The 19,087-nt window shown below is 42.1% G+C and overlaps 1 protein-coding gene across 3 annotated transcripts in view; it reads left to right on the top strand.

Moving 5' to 3' along the window:
- Positions 1 to 19,087, top strand: part of rho-5 (rhomboid-5) — a 397,572-nt gene that overhangs the window by 341,087 nt on the left and 37,398 nt on the right. For all 3 annotated transcript variants that reach the window (XM_076525363.1, XM_076525362.1, XM_033480043.2), the window contains exons 4-6: positions 4,582 to 4,920; positions 5,510 to 5,696; positions 7,877 to 7,966. In XM_076525363.1, coding sequence (XP_076381478.1) covers positions 4,582 to 4,920; positions 5,510 to 5,696; positions 7,877 to 7,966 — 616 coding nt within the window. The remainder of the gene's footprint in view (positions 1 to 4,581; positions 4,921 to 5,509; positions 5,697 to 7,876; positions 7,967 to 19,087) is intronic.

Genomic DNA, 19,087 nt, shown 5'->3' with positions numbered 1-19,087 from the left:
TAATATTAATACAAATATTAATATAAAATTCACTGCTTAAAAGTAGTACGATTTTATAAATCTAATATAATGTATACAAAAATACTAAAAAGAATAGAGAAGGAATATATATTCTTAAATTAATTACACATTATTATTATTATTTAATAATCGTAATAAATTGTTTAATCATTTCTACTGTAACTAGTAATTAGTTACACATATTATGTGTATAATGTACATATGTATACGATACATACATAATTAGATTTACTTTAATATTATTTTACCATTATTATTATTTTTAATATTTAAATATCACGGCGACGGTCGCGCGTTCCGTTCAGTGGACGAACTTGCTTGCGGCTCGCAAGAAAATTCCGGCTGCAACGATATCGAATCGCTGTATAACTTTCGCAACTCTGCGCGCGTGTGGGCGCGCCTGTTCAGGGTAAAATTACGCTCCTTTGACTTCGCTCGTTAACGCGTCCAATATTTGTTCAAAACTTATGGGGATTTCCGTGTGACTTCTGTCCTTCTCGCGTGTACTTTACGCGCCGTGCAGGCGATTCGAACTTGTTAACAAACACCGAAACCTGCACCGCGTAATTGCGCTGCGGACGACATGTACCGGAGCTCACTACACCTTTGATCATTTTACGAATTCCATCCTCCGTGCTGCTTGAAAATTATATCTATATAATAATTATATATATATATATAATTATTATATCCTCCAGCGAATTTTCTCTTTCTATATATATATATATGTACATACCTAGCGATTATATCTGCAGAAATTCGCTGGAGGAGAAAATTTCTCTCTCAAAACGACAGCATCGAAGACTCAATTTCATCGAAGTTTCTTTCACAATTTTATTTTTATTTTATTTTTCATTTCATTATTCATTTCATTTTTCATTTCATTTAATCGTCGCACCTCCAGTAAATACAATAGCCGCGTCTTTTGTATATTTTTCAAGAAATTAGTCTGAGCTGTTTAATATTATAGTTTATGCACACTCAAATTAAAAATTCGTGGAGATATTCGAGTTCCATTCGAACGAAACAGACTTTTCACAATGCTTCTGCGACGCTTCATTATATTTTCGTTATAATTTTAGCTGGAGAAGTCTGTATTTTACGTAGAAGACAACTTCTATTTAAATAGTTCGACCAGTTTAAGTGAATCGAAAGTTCTTTAGAAACAAGGGCACGAATAAGATGCAATCGACGACATCTCGATGACAAGATAACGAACTTTGCGTTAGAAGGCGGCCGCTCCAATTTCGAATTTTAGCGCAGCCTTATCTGCGCCCTCTTTCACGGTGCATCGCGCGGAGGCTTGCAGCGGGAGACGGTGCGCAATGAAAAAGAAAATCACCGGGACACGGGGTCACGAAGATGCACCGCGGTAAAAAGGAGGAGGCTCTTTCTCTCGCGAGTCAGATCGGAAATCGCGCGGTTGAATGTGCGACGCTTATAAACTCGCTCGCGTAATTCCGCCGCGGAAAAAAGCCGGGGCAGTCAGAGAGAGAGAGAGAGAGAGAGAAAGGGACTGGGAGAGGTAAAGCGAGAAAAATGGTAAGAAAATGAGAGAAAGATGGTAATAAATTCGGAGAAATAACGAGAGCATTGAGGAAAGGGAGTGAGAGTGTGAGAGATTGGAAGAAAGAAGGCGAAGAGAAAGGGGTTGGGAAAGGTAGGGTAAGGAAACGAGTAAAGAAGTGAGAGAGAATGAGAGAAAAAGAAGTGTGAGACAGAGAGAAAGAACAGGAAAGATTGGAAGTAAGAGATTGAGAGGAAGAGAGTAAAAAAGATGGAGTAAGAGAAGTAGATTATGGTTTAAGAAAGAGAGAGTGAGAGAAAGAGATCAAAGAAAAGAAAGCGTGAAAAAGAGAGTGAGGGGAAAAGAGGAAAAATGAGAGCGAGAGAAAGAGAGCAAGAAAATAGAGTGAGAGAAAGAGAGCAAGAAAATAGAGTGAGAGAAAGAGAGTGAGAACGAGATCAAAAAATTGTGAAAATAGAGCAGAAAATTGGGAAAAAGAAGAGCAAGAGATTGAGGAAAAGAGAGCAAGAAAAAGAGAGTGAGAGCAAGATCAAAAAATTGTGAAAATAGAGCAGAAAATTGGGAAAAAGAAGAGCAAGAGATTGCGGAAAATAGAGCAAGAAAAAGAGAGTGAGAGCAAGATCAAAAAATAGAGAAAATAGAGCAGAAAATGGAGAAAAAGAAGAGCAAAATATTGCGGAAAATAGAGCAAGAAAAAGAGAGTGAGAGCAAGAACAAAAAATTGAGAAAATAGAGCAGAAAGTTGAGGAAAAGAAGAGCAAAATATTGAGGAAAATAGAGCAAGAAAAAGAGAGTGAGAGCAAGATCAAAACATTGAGAAAATAGAGCAGAAAATTGAGAAAAAGGAAACCAAGAGATCAAGGAAAATAGAGTAAAGAAATTGGGGAGAGGGGAGTAAAAGAGTGCGGAACGAGAGTAAAGGATCGTGAGAAGTAGAGCAAGGGAAGGATAGCGAAAGAGTGTAAGAGAGAAAGCGCGGAGCCGAAAGTGGCGACTCAGAGACACTCTGCGCACGGGATCCCCGCGGAACCGGCACGGCGAACTTTTCAATTTTATCTGGCTCTCATCTATTCATGACTCGCCGGTTTCGTGTCCCGGCATTCTTTCGCGGGATTCCCGTGGAAAAGCCGGGCCCGCGCGAATCCGCCCCGAGAGCCTCCGACAACAATCCACAGCGCGGACGCCTTCCGCTTTCCGCCGGAAGTCCGATAAGTGTAATTTTCGGGGACCCTGGCTGCGCACCCACTTACCAGGGAAAACTTCTCCCGCGTTTATTGGAAGTTACGGTACGCGTCTTTCCAGGATCCTACGCGTCGAGGTATCGGACAGCTTACTATACCAATGAACACCCTCTCCTGTTTAGGGCGGCTCTCTTCGTCGATGTTTAAATCGTTGCAAGTCCGTGAAAAATGATCGTACGGCGATGAATCTGGACTCGTTTTAAAGCTTCAAGCTTCTACTTTCGAAGTCCGGTATTGATTTTAATCCATGATTTTTTTCAACGATATGGCGGAACGATGACTCGGGATCCTTTTTGCGCCAAAAATGGTACAAATTGAAACGTCCCTGAAATCATTGAAAAATTTTTCTCGGGATTGAATCTATAATAGATTTATAGATTGAAATCTCCCCTTTGCAACGACGCCTTAAAGCTTGATCTACGATTTTTTGCCGCGGTTTTATGGGACAGAAATCAGGAACGAGTTCAGGCATGTGAAATCATGAGTTGCTATAAACTAGGCGATATATCTTCCCATTGAAACGTCGGTAATGTAACTGGAAAAAATCGTAGATCAATTCTGAAGAGGTCGTTGGAAAGAGGAAGCTTCGATCTTCAAATCTATCGTAGCTTCATCGAGGAGAAAAATTTTTTCATGAAGTTATAGCAGCTTAAATATCGACAATTTGTTGAAGATCTGGAACTGTTCGAACACATATCTTTTTAAACAAACGTGTATCCTTGCCATTAATAAAAATCTGTAGCATTAAAATATCTTCCACCGAAATCTACCAGGTGGCCAGATACGTTCAAACTCATATTTCTCTCGTTTATCAACGCGTATTCGGCCGAAACGAATACCATACGAGGGCAAACCGTGCAGCAAACTTTTGCATACACGTGACATTAGGTTCGGCCGGAGAGTTCGGTCGTTTTTTTTCGGGGAAAGTTTTCCCGCAGCTTTTAACAATGTTTCGAATGTTTCTTTTGAATCCCCATTTGGCCCGACTTTTATTATCCCGGGCTGAGTTATAAAAGTAATGCGGCTGCGGGCGGCCGTCATTGGTTTATCGTTAAAAGTTGAACAGTAAACATGTCCGTGAGCGAGCCGTATTTGTGGCACTGCGCGGAAACCGGGAACGAAGCCGGGCTGCGATTTTAATGGGAGCACGAACGATTTTTACGCGGATTTTCCAATCCCCATAAAAGCTGGAGCAAGCCGTCAATTATTCGAATGAGAGAACGTGACAAAATCGAGCAAAACCGCGAGTTTCCGAATCAAATAGACCCGCGGATTTAAGTAGAAATTTCTGAATTGTTTCTTGCGGAGATTTGATCGGCGATTCGAATGGATTTTTATTGTGATTCGATTGAAGAAACGTTGAGTTATTCTTTACAGTAATTTAATTATAAATCTGAATTTGTTCTCACAGTGATCAGAAATTTTTAATCGCAATAAATTTCTAATAGAAATCTAGATTCCAATTAATTTCAAATCGGCGTGAAATTGATGCAATGAAAACCGAGCTCTCAATTTTTCTAATATCTCCAGTGTTTCGCCCACTTTCGTCACGAACCCATATAAAATCCGCGGTCCGATAACAATGTTCCGGAAACAATGGACTTTCAAAAAGAAGCTTGCGCCCAAATCGAGTTCGAATCGTGGCGCACGCATAGTCCGACTGTCGCGCGACATGATCGCATTGTCCGTGAATCCTGAAAACGTCGCGTGTAATAAAAAATACCGAGCCGTGCTCGTTGAACGAACATTTTCCAACGGAATCTAACAGCAAGTTCGCAATTGATTTTCCAGGCAACCATCGCCAGGATCCGGCACCACCGGCACGTCGACGGTGTCCTCGAACGGGCCCGACCCCGAGAATGGCCAGAGCATCAGTTTGTACCCGGTGGGCAGTTCGGGGCCTTCGCAAGTGGAACCAGTGCCGGTCACGCCGGTCACGACCACAGCAACGATGTCAATGGTCACCCCTGGCACCGTTGCTGGCTCGGGGTCCGGTCCCAATATCAGCAGAAGCGTGTCAGTACCCTCCGCTCCTAAACCGCACGTCCAGGTCACCAGCTCTGCCAGCACTCCCGGCTCCCAGAGACCCAGGCTGAGGAGGAACATGAGTCGGACGGAAGCTATCAGGAAGTACGCGGGCCCTAATTGCTTCTACAAAATTTATTTTATTTTATTTTACTTTATTTTACTTTATTTTACTTTATTTTACTTTACTTTATTTTCTTTTATTTTACTTTATTTTCTTTTCTTTTCTTTTACAATATTTTCTTTTATTTTCCTTTCTTTTCTTTTCTTTTCTTTTCCTTTCTTTTCCTTTCTTTTCCTTTCTTTTCCTTTCTTTTCCTTTATTTTCCTTTCTTTTCCTTTCTTTTCTTTTCTTTTCTTTTGTTTTCTTTTACAATATTTTCTTTTCTCTTCTTTTCTTCTCTTTCCTCTCCTTTTCTTTTCTTTTCTTTTACTTCATTTCATTTATTCATATAATTGCTTTATTTAATTGGCGTTTAATTCACGAATTTGACAGCAAAAATATGATAATAGAAATATCGAACACAGAACATTGACGAACAGAACCGTCGTTGCCTATTAGCGCTATAATTGCATATCAAAAAGCGCTAAAATTACGAATAATTAAAAATTGCCAAGTAACTGAACAAAATTTCGGAAAAATTAGCGCACTCTCGGTTACCGCGATTTCTAACCGTTCGATCGACCGTTGCAGTTACATCAAACGCGAAACCGCGCAATTCTTCGGCGTGGACGAGGAGTCTGAGACCGCCGAGAGACAAAGATGGCTGGACCGAAGACGGAGAATGGCGTCCAGGAAATACGGCGCCCTTGTTCCGGAACACAGACCGCCGGATCCTGATATTACAAGGGACGTGCCAGATACCACGGATGTGCCAGAGGTAAGCTCGCCGGTTATTAACCTTTCGAGCATGATGAGCCGCCGTGTTTGACAAACCGCCGGAAGTCACATTCCCGGCCGAGCTTAATTCCGGGCACTTAATTATTGTTTATTTGCTCTCGCCGTTCGCGCGGACACGCGGGCCACCCTTTTCTTCGACGCGTTCGTTGCCGTCGTTCGCGGTTCCTGCGCCACACGTCAATTTATGACGGCCGACGGAATTGTATTATTGAAAATTTAACAACGAATTATTGGGTTGGCAACTAAGTAATTGCCGATTTCAGTTATAGATGTCTCTCGCTCCCATTTTTATGATATCCGTAAATGTTATATTATAAAATTATTATTATTATTATTATTATTATGTTATTTTTTATTATCCGTGAATGTTAGCAACTGGACAAATTGAATGCAGCGGTCAAGGAAAAGCGACCAGAATTGGTCGATCGTAAAGGTGTCATTTTCCAACAGGACAATGCTAGGCCGCACACGTCTTTGTCCACTCGGCAAAAATTGATGGATATTGGTTGGGAATCGATGTTACACCCACCGTATAGCCCTGATCTCGCGCCATCGGATTACCACTTGTTTCGATCCCTGGACAACTCCCTTCGTGGTAAAACTTTTAACGATGATGACGCTGTGAAATCTCACTTAACTCAGTTTTTGGCCGAAAAGGATCAGACTTTCTACGAGCGTGGAATTTTCAAGTTGTCCGAGAGACGGCAAAAGGTCATCGAACAAAATGGAAAATACATTACAGATTAAACTTCGTTCCAAGTAAAAGCAAATTTTTTATTTCATTGAACAAATCGGCAATTACTTAGTTGCCAACCCAATATTATTACGAATTATTGTTACCGTTTCCGAGAACACAGAGCCAAGAATGAGCCGATCGGTAGCAAAATCGATCGGCTCCGCTTGGGAATGAAAAGCAAACGATCGCTATCATACGGTGATCTTTTTTTACGCGCGCTGTAACTCGTCGGGGAGGGGGAGGGGGGATAAAAAAAGGACCTGTTAATTCAAGAGTTCAAGTTTGCGCATACAGTTCGGCGTGCGGCTCAATGGTCCAGCTCAAACATCGAGCCATTGGCTCGAGTCCCATTAAAACTTGTTCAGAACGGAAACGCGACACGGTCCGCGAAGTTTTGTAATGGCGCGCGGGAAGTACGCCTTTTGTTTACTTTTTTCTGGAACAGTTTTCAGCAACTTCAGCGCCGCGTTTTTCCTCGGCAGCGGCGCAGAAAAGTACTGTTTCTTGCCGTAGATCGGCTCGTTTTTCATGAAAATCGCCGTCGTATTGCACCGCGGACGCCGTCTACCACGATATTAAATGGACCCGCGATCTTTTCGCGCCGCTCTGAAGCGCCGACTATAGCAAACTCTCCCTAATTCCACGCTCAAACTGCAGAAAGATTGAAAAATCGATGATTTGGGAAGAGGAGAGATTATTATATTATATATTAATTAATGTTAATATATTATTGTTTAGGAAGGGAAAGTAATAGTATAGTAAATTCTCCGTAATTCTACGCTCGAACTGCAGAAAAATTGAAAAATTGATAATTTGGGAAGAGGAGAGATTATTATATTATATATTAATTAATGTTAATATATTATTATTTAGGAAGGGAAAGTAATAGTATAGTAAATTCTCCCTAATTCTACGCTCAAACTGCAGAAAAATTAAAAAATCGATAATTTGGGAAGAGGAGAGGTCATTATATTATATATTAATTAATATTAATATATTATTATTTGGGAAGAGAAAGTAATAGTATAGTAAATTCTCCCTAATTCTACGCTCAAACTGCAGAAAAATTGAAAAATTGATAATTTGGGAAGAGGAGAGGTCATTATATTATATATTAATTAATATTAATATATTATTATTTGGGAAGAGAGAGAACGCGATTATTTATATATTACATATTATTTTTATAGTTGCTGAAAATCGGTAATTGTAAAAACGAGCCGCAAGGCTAAATAGGAAAAACGATAATAATTAGGAAAAATATGATCTCCTCTTTAATTAAAAATTAAATCTCCTCTTCCCAAACTGTTCAATTTTGTGTAAAGTAAAACTCCGTATTATCAGCTGTTTCATTATTTTTCGACGCGTAAGTTCCTCTTCGGTTTCTTTTTTTTCTGTCGTATTGAGACAATTGGTGTCCGCAGGGCGTCACGTTGAGAAGAAGGCAACAACCGGTCAGGAGGAAAGATTCTGTGGCAAGAATGACGCTCTCTGGGCTCCATTACGTCGTCGAGGTGAGTCTTCCATTTGAAATATATTCGATTCCTTATTTGTTTGAACTGACGCGAGAATGCAATTTTTCGGAAAGCATACAATTTTTCAGTTCGACGAAAATTAAGTATTGTATATAGAAAGAAAATTTATGAGAGACTTAATAGTGCTGAATTTAATTTAGGAGATAGTTAGAATCATTGTCAAGGAATGCGTTAACTTTCGACGCTATTTTAAAAATGATGCTTCAGTCTTTCTACTGGAGAACATTTCTTTAAGGGTCAAATATAAGAACATTCTATTAAAACGATTTTATAAATTGGCCTAAAATTGCAAGGTAGAATTAGTCTTATCAGAAACAGTGTTTCTGTGCTCACAAAATGGTAGCACAAAAAGCCATAAATTCTAATTGATTCTAATTAATTCTGATAAATTCTGATAAATTCTGATAAATTCTGATAAATCCTCATAAATCCTAATAAATACTAATAAATCCTAATAAATCCTAATAAATCCTCATAAATCCTATTAAATCCTCATAAATCCTAATAAATCCTAATAAATCCTAATAAATCCAAATAAATTCTAATAAATCCTAATAAATATTAATAGATCCTAATAAATCTCAATAAACACTAACAAATCCTAATAAATCTCAATAAATCCTAATAAATCCTATTAAATCCTAATTAACTCTAATAAATCCTAATAAATCCCAATAAATCGAAAAATATTGTTGTCAATGCAGAAACACTTTCGCAGCAGATAATCGTACAAATTCCTTAACTGGCAAAGGTATGAAATCGCAATAAAACATCCATCCGGAAGTTCGGGACCGTGAATCTTCGGGTCGAGACGACGGACGCGGATCGGGCTCCGCAGCCGCGTCTCATTTCCGGTTATGGCCGAGGGGAATCAAAGCCCGAAGAGTAGCCAGTTAATCAATGCTGCCGTTCGCCGATGCAGCGTTCGACGCCGAGCTAAGTTCCGCGCCGTGCCAAGGAAGTCAGGGGCGATCATTAGGCTAACGAGGCAGCGGTAACCCACTCTTCCGGTTTTCGGGGACCAACCGTCGCGTTCTCGCAGTCTCGAATTCGCGCGAACGCGAACGCGATTCGCCAACCTTGATATCCGGCGAACTCGCCCGGCGAGCCGAGCCGAGCCGAGCCGAGCTCGGTTAGTTGCTAATTTCGGACGTGCGTTAATTGCGATCGGCAATCTGCGTTCATTAGGGACTTCGCAGGGCGCCGGGGCTAACGAGGCTGCGATTGCTTTCGGTCCTTTCCTTTCCCGATTCCGATTTATTTCCACGGAACCCCTTGAGTTCGCGCCGGCTGATTGAATTTCACCGTCGACGGTCTCGTTTCACCCCTTGTTATCCGGCGAGCCTCTGGAAATGCCGCAATTATGCGATATGAAATAGCAGACATTGAAATACGCTGCTTGAACAAATCACAGCGTCGACAAATTCCGGATAGAAATTGGCCAACTTCGACCGACGATAACTCCGTGAAAAATCATCGTAGGACAATGACTATTTTTTTCAATTAAAGCTTGAAACCTCTACTTTAAGACGGTATTTCTGGATTTTAAGCTTTATGCAACCTCGCCGCTGTGCACCATGTAAATGCAACGCCTCGTTTACCACGTCGAAACTCATGACCAAATGTTTGACCATGTTTGATGAACTGCGCGGACTCCGTGAAATTTTTTTCGAAGATGCCGCTTAAGGTCGAACAAAGTTTGATCCTTTCGCTTTAATTTGGAAGAAACGAAAGTCGGCTGCGATTTTTTCTCGCAAAGTTGCAGCATCTTAGAGCGAACCCTAAAAATAGTATGTTTATCGGTTGATTCACCGAACCGAACAAAATTTCATTCGACAAAGATTAACGACTGTTGTCGCACGTTATTCGCTCGCATAAGCGACCTGAATTTTCTGCTGAGTTCTCTGAACAGTGTAAATGGGACAGTGTACGCGAAACGATCGAGGATCCTCGGACGTTCTCCAAGCAAATTACGTGGATCAATATTCCCACGGAAGAATGTACATTTCGTAATTCCACGGTCGAAGAGAGCGCGGCGCTGCGAACGCGATGATCGACGACGAGATTCTGGAAAATTGAAAGGCCGTTAATTCGTCGATTACGTTGGGGACAGGGAAGCGCGTTTTAACTAGAGCGAACATATTTCGCCGTTCGAAGAGACCGGGAGCCGTAATTAATGCACTCCCATCGAGTGTCCGACCGTTTACCTGATAAACACGGCCGGATTTGATCGGGCGTATTTAACTTTTTCATTTAAAATGATGAAAGTTGGCGGCCCGGCGCAATAAACGTTTGCTCGAATCAAACTTTGGAAGTCGAGCTTTTCTTCGCGAGCCGGTCGGCCGGCGAAGTTTTTTCATTAACACAGCCATCGAATAATATTCGCCGACGGGGAGGAGGAGGAGGAGCGAGGGGGGAGGGCGGGGAGGGTGGAAAGAAAGAAAAGGGAAAAGATGACGAGAGTAATAACTTTCTCGAGCGATTATAGATTGTACTGTAACGATTCGCTTAATTATGCCTGATTTCGCACTGCGAACTTCTTTGCTCCTTCTCTCTCTCTCTCTCTCTCTCTCTCTCTCTTTCTTCTATTCTCGTTCTCTTTATCTCTCATTCTAATTCTCCCTCTGATTCTCTTCCTTCCTCTTTCTCGGCGCCTTCTCGTCGAGGAGATCGTTCGTCTTTTATTACCGGCTCGCTGAAGGTACACAACAAGTTTCCATTGAGTGAAACAATCTCGTTTCCACATAACTCGCAGCGAGCGGAAGTTCCAGCGAAATTTCCATCCGCGGGACCGGCTCGAACTTATCTCGTATCTTGTTGGTTAATTAGTTTTTTGACTTTGTTACGGAACACCATCGGGGCTGCTCTCCGGCGCGCGGCGAAGATATGAAGGGACCGCGAGCAGCCGGAAGTCGAATAAATGGGGCGGCTCGAATTAATAGAAACGCGGAGCGCACTGGGGGGGGGGGGTGAAGAAAAAACCCCGTGTTCGCGACTGAAAAGCCGTGGGGAAACTGTTTAAATGTTTCCGGCGTTCGGGCCTCTTTATTTCGCTACGGGTTTCGCGATGCTGGATGCAAGTGACGGCAGAGAGAGAGAGAGAGAGAGAGAGAGAGAGAGAGAGAGAGAAAGAAAGAGAGGAAGAGAAAAAAGAGAGGGTGAATAAAAAGAGTGAGAGAGAAAGATAAAGAGAGAAAGATATATATATCCCTCTTATATAGGGATATATATAGAGAGAGAATATATATATATATATATATATATATATATATATAAATATAAATATATAGAGTATATTATATTTATTATATTATATTTATAAATATAAATATATTTATAAATATAAATATATATATATATATATATATATATATATATATATATATAGAGAGAGAGAGAGAGAGAGAGAGAGGGAGAAAAAGAGAGAGAGAGAGAGAAAGAGGGAGAAAGAGATCGAGAGAGAGAGAGAGAAAGAGGGAGAAAGAGATCGAGAGAGAGAGAGAGAAAGAGGGAGAAAGAGATCGAGAGAGAGAGAGAGAGAAAGAGAGGGAGAAAGAGATCGAGAGAGAGAGAGAGAGAGAAAGAGAGGGAGAAAGAGAAAAAGAGAGAGAAAGAGAGAGAGAACCCCCTTCGGATGTTCAAGGAAGACCGAACTTTCCCCATTCACGTCCGGCGATTGCTGCAAAAATGTCGGAGCGAAATAATATTCATTACACCATGGGTGTTCATGCGCGTTCCCTCATTCGGACTCTGTTTTTTGCTAAATCGCGAAGAACGGCGCTGCGAGAGATCCCCTCCGGCAGAAATAAGATGAAAAACCGAGTAGAAATGATGTAAAGCTTATACGATTTTGTTCACGCAACTCGAGAGAATCCGTTGTTGTTTCGTTATATAACTCGTCGTTGAATCTTCCGTTAATTAAATAGACTTCATTTAATTATACTTCTTGCAGCGAGTTTTCTTCATTTATTCTTCATTTAATGATTCTTCATTTAATCAGTCTTCGTTTAATTTGTCGTCACTTGATAATTCCGCATTCAATTATTTGATTAACCTTCATTCGATTATTCTTCATTCGATTATACTTCATTCGATTATATTCTCGGTTTAATTGTCCCTCGTCTAGTTATTCTTCGTTTCATTATTCTTCGTTTAAATATTCTTCGCTCAGTTTGTCTCTGTTTCATTATTCTTCATTTAAATATTCATCATTTAATTAGTCCTCGTTTCATTATTCTTCATTTCAATATTCTCGTCGCTTAATTAGTCTTTATCTGATTTGCGATTCTTGAAACGTTCCTACGAAATTCTTGGTACAATGATTGCTAAATATAATTGCAACTGGACCGAAGATTTCATGTAGTTTTAGCAACGAAATTTCCAAAGAAACATAAGAAGATAATGAAATTTTAACCGTATCCACGCCACACGGATCGCTTATTTTGAGATTTGAAGCGTTCGAATTCGAATTGAAAATATTTCGGCGACGAGATCGACGACGCGAATCCTGTTTTATTCGCCTACAGGCCGCTTATTGCTTAATAATAACATTTCATGGGCCATGGAACTTTTAATGCAACTACTAGCGACGTTAAAACATGCCATTCTCGAACTTCCACGATTTGCCGCGTTCTCTAATAATCTCGAGTTAGCATCGTCACGGTAATAACGAACTTATATTAATATTTTAAAAGTTCCACGAATGCAAACGACGCTGCCGCGATCATTTCGGTGCACGGTGTTGTCGTCGTTGTTGTTGCGCCTCTAGCCGTTCTCATTGCTCGTTCATTTCGGAATCGCCGAATTACAAATAACAGCGAAATCCGAATGTGACTGCATTGCAAATCCCGCTTCGTTGAAAAATGATCGAGTATGGTATTAAAGTGAAATCAGGAAACGCAGCGTGCGACGAAAAAAAAAACAATTTCAGTCGACGCTGTTCGATATCGGTGACATAGCTTTTACGTAACAAATTAATACGAATGCAGCGGAGACTCTGTTATACGAACGTTTATTTTTCTGTTATCCTGATATTAAAACGTTTTACTGTCTAACAATTTCATTCGAGTAAAAGTAGAGATTTCAAGCTATAATTTGATAAAATACTCATCGTCCTACGATGATTTCTCGCGGAATTATCGCCGATCGACGTTGACCGATTTCTGTCCAGAGATTTTCTCTGCTAGACGATAATGTGTTTTAATGATACAATGATTAAATGACAGAATATCTGGATGTTAGAATATCGTAATAATAAATGTTCTTGATGCAAAAATAAAAGTATTCCTGTAATTGTTATCGCGTCATCCATTGTCTATTGAAATAAGTTCTCCAAATGTAAGTTCTCCACAGTAAATTCTCCCTAATTCGCGCTCAGATTCTGCACAAAAATGGACAATTCGGGGAGAAACGATTGTTCGAGCCTTGTGGCTCATTTTTATAATTCTTGACAACTGAAACACAATCTGATCAATTAGGAAGAATTTATCGTAATATAGTAATGTCTCCCTAATTGACGACGAAATTGTGTAGAAAAATGGACAATTTGGGAAGAGGAGATACGATTGTTCGAGCCTTGCGGCTCATTTTTATAATTGTGGACAATTTATAACTATAAAAATAAACTGCAAGCTCGAATAATCGTATCTCCTCTTCCAAAATTATCCATTTTAGTGGACAATCTGAGCGTCGGTAAGGGAGACATTACTGTATATGAATTTATGGATTCGCTCGTACACGAATTTGCTTCGCCAAAAAACAAGTTCGCGGTCGCTCGAATAAAGCGAGAAGTCATTGCAGCGTCGCGACAAAAATGATTTCTCCAGCGGTGGCCCCATTTTTCCGAAAGCGTCGCGTCGTTCTCGAGGATCAGCCTTTAACGTCGAAATAGAAATGCCAGGTGAGCACTCGAAGCACCGTTTCCATTATTCAATCCGCAGGACAAACTGAATTAGATTCGCGACGCGTAATACGGTCTTCCTTGTCCCTGTTGAGGCTGTTTCCAACGAGCGGAGGAGAGCCCCGCTGCCGACTTTTCCAACGCCGTGGAAAATGACGGTTCTGCCGCTTTATAGACGCGCTGTGTGAACATAAGCGCCCAAGAGCGAGCAGACAAAGAAAGTACATTTAAACCGGAGACACGAGGACAACATGTAAACACTCTTTGACACTTTTCTACGACGGCAGCCTCTTCCGCGCTTTCATTCGACGCTTTCGTTTCAACGACGCCGAAATCGTCCGGAATTCGCGCGTTTTCGTCGCGTCAGGCCGGATCTGTAAATTCGATTTCTCGAATCTTGCCGTCGCTGGGCCCGTTTCAACCGGGCCTTGCGAACGGTACGTTTCAATTGGGACTTTTCACGCGTTAAGCGCCGAATATTAACGCGAAAAACTCGCGCGATATCGAAGTGATTTAATTAACGACACCGAAACTAGAAAGCGAAAATTCGCCGTAGAAAATGTTCAGCTATTATGTTCAATTATTTTGTAATTTACAGACCCTCGTTAGGGTTCAATTCGTTCAATATATATTGCGATAAAAATGCAGTTTAAAAACCTGGTTAAACATTAGTGTCACCCAACTGTTGCTGCAAATTATTGGCTGTTCGTTCGGCTCGGGTGCCGAACGAACTTGCAATAAAATTGCAATTTTATTCCATTCGTATGGCAGAATTGAGAGCACAGAATAATGAAAAAAAGTGAAAAGAAACTAAAAATCTTGATATCTTAGTTGCCACATATTCAAATGATTTAAGAAGAGAGAAAGATGATCGCACTCGGCTCCTGCGTCCCGCAATCGTTGCGGCGAATTTTGTATTTCGCCGGAATATCCGCGATCCGCCGACCGCGAGTTTTCTTCGAGTTCCCTGAGTTTCCGACTTGCCGAGTCGGAACATCGAGTTCCATAAAGTGCGCCGACAGCAAATAGCAGAAAACTGACGTTACGCGCATTCTGAAAAAGCAACGGCGCTCGAAAAGAAAAACGCCGAGGAACAGACGCGAATAGGAAAATATTATGGACGGCGGTATATTTAAACGGTTTTTGTCGCGCAGTTTTCGCAGCCGGGGGCGAGTTTACGCTTTCGAAGGTAAGGACTCGTCGCAAAAAACGCTTTTCCCGGGCGATCGTTAAGTATGCAACGGGCCGGGAACGTTCGCGATGAGATTCTCCGGGGCTCTCGAATACAAAGATCCATTATGGAATTTACATGGCGGCGTGGTATGCATTTAAATAAGTTGAATCGCCTGGTTATCGGCACGGAGGGGTTGCCATGGCCGTCGAGAGGAGGCGCGATCGGGGTTCGCAGGAAAATAAGTCACGCGAGGAGTCTGATAGGTGACGCGCCGGGAGCTCGCACAGCGACGTGGCGCTTCACGGCGAACTTGCGCAAATTTTCCTCCACGAGAAATCATCGTAAAATCATGACTTTCTTTTTAAATTAAAGCTTGAAATCTCTACTTTACGTAACTGTTTCTGGATTTTCAATTCGATGCATCCTCATCGCTGTAACCCTTTAAACGCGAGGCCATGTTCGTCACATCGAAAAATGAAAGGGTCACTTCAAACCGCTGTAACTTCGCGAACAAAAATCGCAGCCGCCTTCCATTTTGTCTAAATTAAACAGAAAGGATCGAATTTTGTCTCACTGTAAACTGTATCTGTAGAAAAAATTTTGCAAGGGCCGTGCATTTCGTCGAACGTGATAATTTTACGATTTTCAGTATGACAAACAATGCCTCGCGTTTAAAGAATTCCAGTGGTCGGTGTTTAACAAATATAAAAAGAAGATATATCATTTTAAAGTATAGATTTCAAGCTATAGTTTAAAGAAATACTCATCGTCCTACGATGATTTCTCGCGGAGTTATCGCCGATCGAAGTTGGCCGATTTCTGTCCAGAGATTTTCTTTGCTATGATTTCGTCGAGCCGGTGCGACGAGCGCGACTTCCTCGATAAATTGCTCAGTCGTCGCCGCGAAACGAAAAATGTTAATTTCGCGGAGCGTGTGCGCGCGGCAGCAATCTCGGCTTGACCAGTATTTTTCGCGAGCTTTCCAACAGTTTCCGGCCGGTCGTCGGCCGATCCGGTCATCGTCCCCGAGGCGTCTTCATCCCGGGTCCTTCGTGTTTAACCGCAAACACGGCGAAAATTGGAATTATAATTGGATCGTGCGGAACAATAATTGTTAGCCGGGACGCCATTTGCACGGCGGGACCGCGAGACACCGTTCCCGAATTCGTCAATGTCTTTTATATCGCCCCGATATTGCTCTCTCTCCTTTTCGATTCCCGGATAAATCGCGCAAATGCGATCGACCGTGCGAAAAAGCCCGTCCGAGAGAAACTCGCGCGATCGTCGGACCCACGGAATTGACATCGTCGCCCCGTCTGTTTCATTTTCATTATAATTCGATAATCGAAATCGCGGCGCGGCCGCGTTCGCCGGGAATTGATAGCGCACGAATAGCCGGCCGCGCGTTTCGGAAGATAATTCGAACCGACGACGACCGCGCCAAGATAAAGAGATATACAGGTTGTCCCAAAAATGTCTCGCAATCCGGAAATGGCGGGTTCCTCGGATCGTTTGAAGCAACTTCTTCCTTTCCAAAAATGTTCTCCGAAGCACCGTTAACGAGTTATTAACGAAAAACACTGACCAATAAGAATCGAGTACGGCTGACGCGAGGCGGTCCGGCCAACCAGCGCACGAAGCCCAGTTCCGCTCATTGGCTCGGTCGCCTCGCGCCAGCCGAGCTCGCCTCTCATTGGTCACGGTTTTTCGTTAATAACTCGTTAACGGTGTCTCGGAGAAAATTGTTGTAAAGGAAAAAGTTGCTTCAAATGACCCGAGAAACTCGCCACTTTCGGATTGCGAGACATTTTTGGGACACCCTGTATTAACAGCGTTGCGCAAGGAACAGGGCCTCTTTGCCGCAATTTCCATGGAAATCGACCGGCTCCGTCGTCTTTGAGACCGCGCGCCGGTACGCAGATGTCGTCGGATGCTTCATCGCTCTCGAAACAATCGAAATTGTTTACTCGCGAACAAATAAACTGCCGGCAAACTGTTTACCGAATTTGCTGACTCGCTGATTCTCTGTCTGTGTGTGCAGCAGCAGTTTTTCTTCTTTGTTGAGAAGTGGCTTTTCACTCGTACTTATGAAATAAATAAATAATAAAATACATTGCCACGGGAACGAAATTTGTTAAGGCTTCTCGCGGCTTCGTTTAGATCGTAGAACGTGTCACGCGCGTAAATTTACATGTAACATATATAACGAAATGAAAATGTCGTCGCAAGTTCAGATAGAAAAGCTGCAAAACGCAAGTATCTTATTTTCTTGTCATTCGAAGCAACAGCAAGATGAAGAAAAATCGTTTCAGTCATTGTCTAGTAGACTAGTCGCTCTAGCATCGAAAAAGAAAAAGGAGTCCGAGTCGCTTGGACGAGTTTGAAAAATGTTACACCGTGTTAAAGGTGTTCCCACACACATTTGTCCCGGACTGTAAATCCGTACGAAGCATCGGGTGTTTTTAATTAAACAAAAAAGGAGTCCGCGGCGCGGTCCCATTTGCAGTGGCGGCGGGTCGCGCAGAGAAACGGATAAAATTGCTCGTGAAAGCGGTCCCCTTCTTTTTTTTTTCGCGATCGCGGCCACAAAAGCGCCGCAAAAGAGCCGTCGGATTCCCGTATAATTACGGGATTATTGTTTGCCCGTGGTCGCCCCGTCGTCCCAACTAAATAAATGTAGATTCGCCGTTGTAATTTCGACGACCAGGGAGAGGAAATTGATTCCCGACTGGATTCAGCCATTGTTCCTGTATCCGAATGCCCCCATTGTGCCGACATTCTGTCTCCGAGCCGCCCCTCGCCGCCGCCCTCCTCGGCCCGCGGCCACCCCCGTCGCTCTTTATTACCGGTTCTTTGTCCCTGTCGCATCTCCGCTCATAACGCGTAAATACCGAAGCCCTCTCTCTCTCTCTCTCTCTCTCTCTCTCTCTCTCTCTCTCTCTCTCCCGCCTTCCGTCCGCGCCGACACGCGACATTTTACCGGCAGAATTTCACCTGAAAGCCGATTAATGGCGAACTTTATCGACAGCGACAGATTTTAATAGATCGGCGCGAACGGCTGTAACGCTCGCCCGATCATTCGGTGTTTATTTTATGTCCGCGAAATTCGTCGCTGGATTACGCGCCGACAACGTACAGCCGCCTTTATCGGCGGGAAAACAATGCGCTTTTAAACAGCCGAGCGTAATTTAAGAGGATTTTCGAGGCCGGAGCGCGGCTTCGGTTATCTCGAAGGAATATTTATCGATTATTATTATTATTATCCGAACGAGTTCTTTCTGGTCGAATATTCTGTTCGAATTACAATTACGGATTATGTTCTGTATTATATGTATATTATGTATTATATATTGTTCTATATATATCTGTTCATTTCTTATTTGAACGAATTATTCGAATTTGAAGCATTTAATCCTTCGCACTCGAAGCCATTTTAATTGTACACCTAAATTAACTTTTCTGACTTATAATATTTCCATTTTATACAATAAAGTTCATTTCATTTCAATCGCCTCCCTTCTCTCTAAATTGTCCATTTTGTGGACAATCTGAGCGTCAATTAGAGAAACATTACTGTACTTTTTTGAAAAAGTACACGAAATTGCAAGTCGCCCTAAAAGAACTCTTCCCAGGATCAAGCATCGACCGCTGAATGCACAGAAATAATCGTCTCCCTTCTCTCTAAATTGTTCATTCTGTGGACAATTTAAGCGTCAATTAGAGAGACATTACTGCACTTCCTTAAAAAAGTACACGGAATCGCAGGTCCCCTAAAAGAACTGTTCCCAGGATCAAGCATCGACCGCTGAATGCACAGAAATAATCGTCTCCCTTCTCTCTAAATTGTCCATTTTGTGGACAATCTGAGCGTCAATTAGAGAGACATTACTGCGCTTCCTTAAAAAAGTACACAAAATCACAAGTCGCCCTAAAAGAACTCTTCCCAGGGTCAAGCATCGACCGCCGAATGCACAGAAAAATCACCTAACCTTTGCCCGACGTCGCGCGACAAATTCCAGAAGAACGC

The sequence above is a fragment of the Megalopta genalis genome, chromosome 11 (assembly GCF_051020955.1).
Source record: "Megalopta genalis isolate 19385.01 chromosome 11, iyMegGena1_principal, whole genome shotgun sequence".
NCBI classification, from domain to species: domain Eukaryota; kingdom Metazoa; phylum Arthropoda; class Insecta; order Hymenoptera; family Halictidae; genus Megalopta; species Megalopta genalis.
Note: the sequence above shows the minus strand (reverse complement) of the source record. Positions and strands in the feature narration are given on the sequence as shown.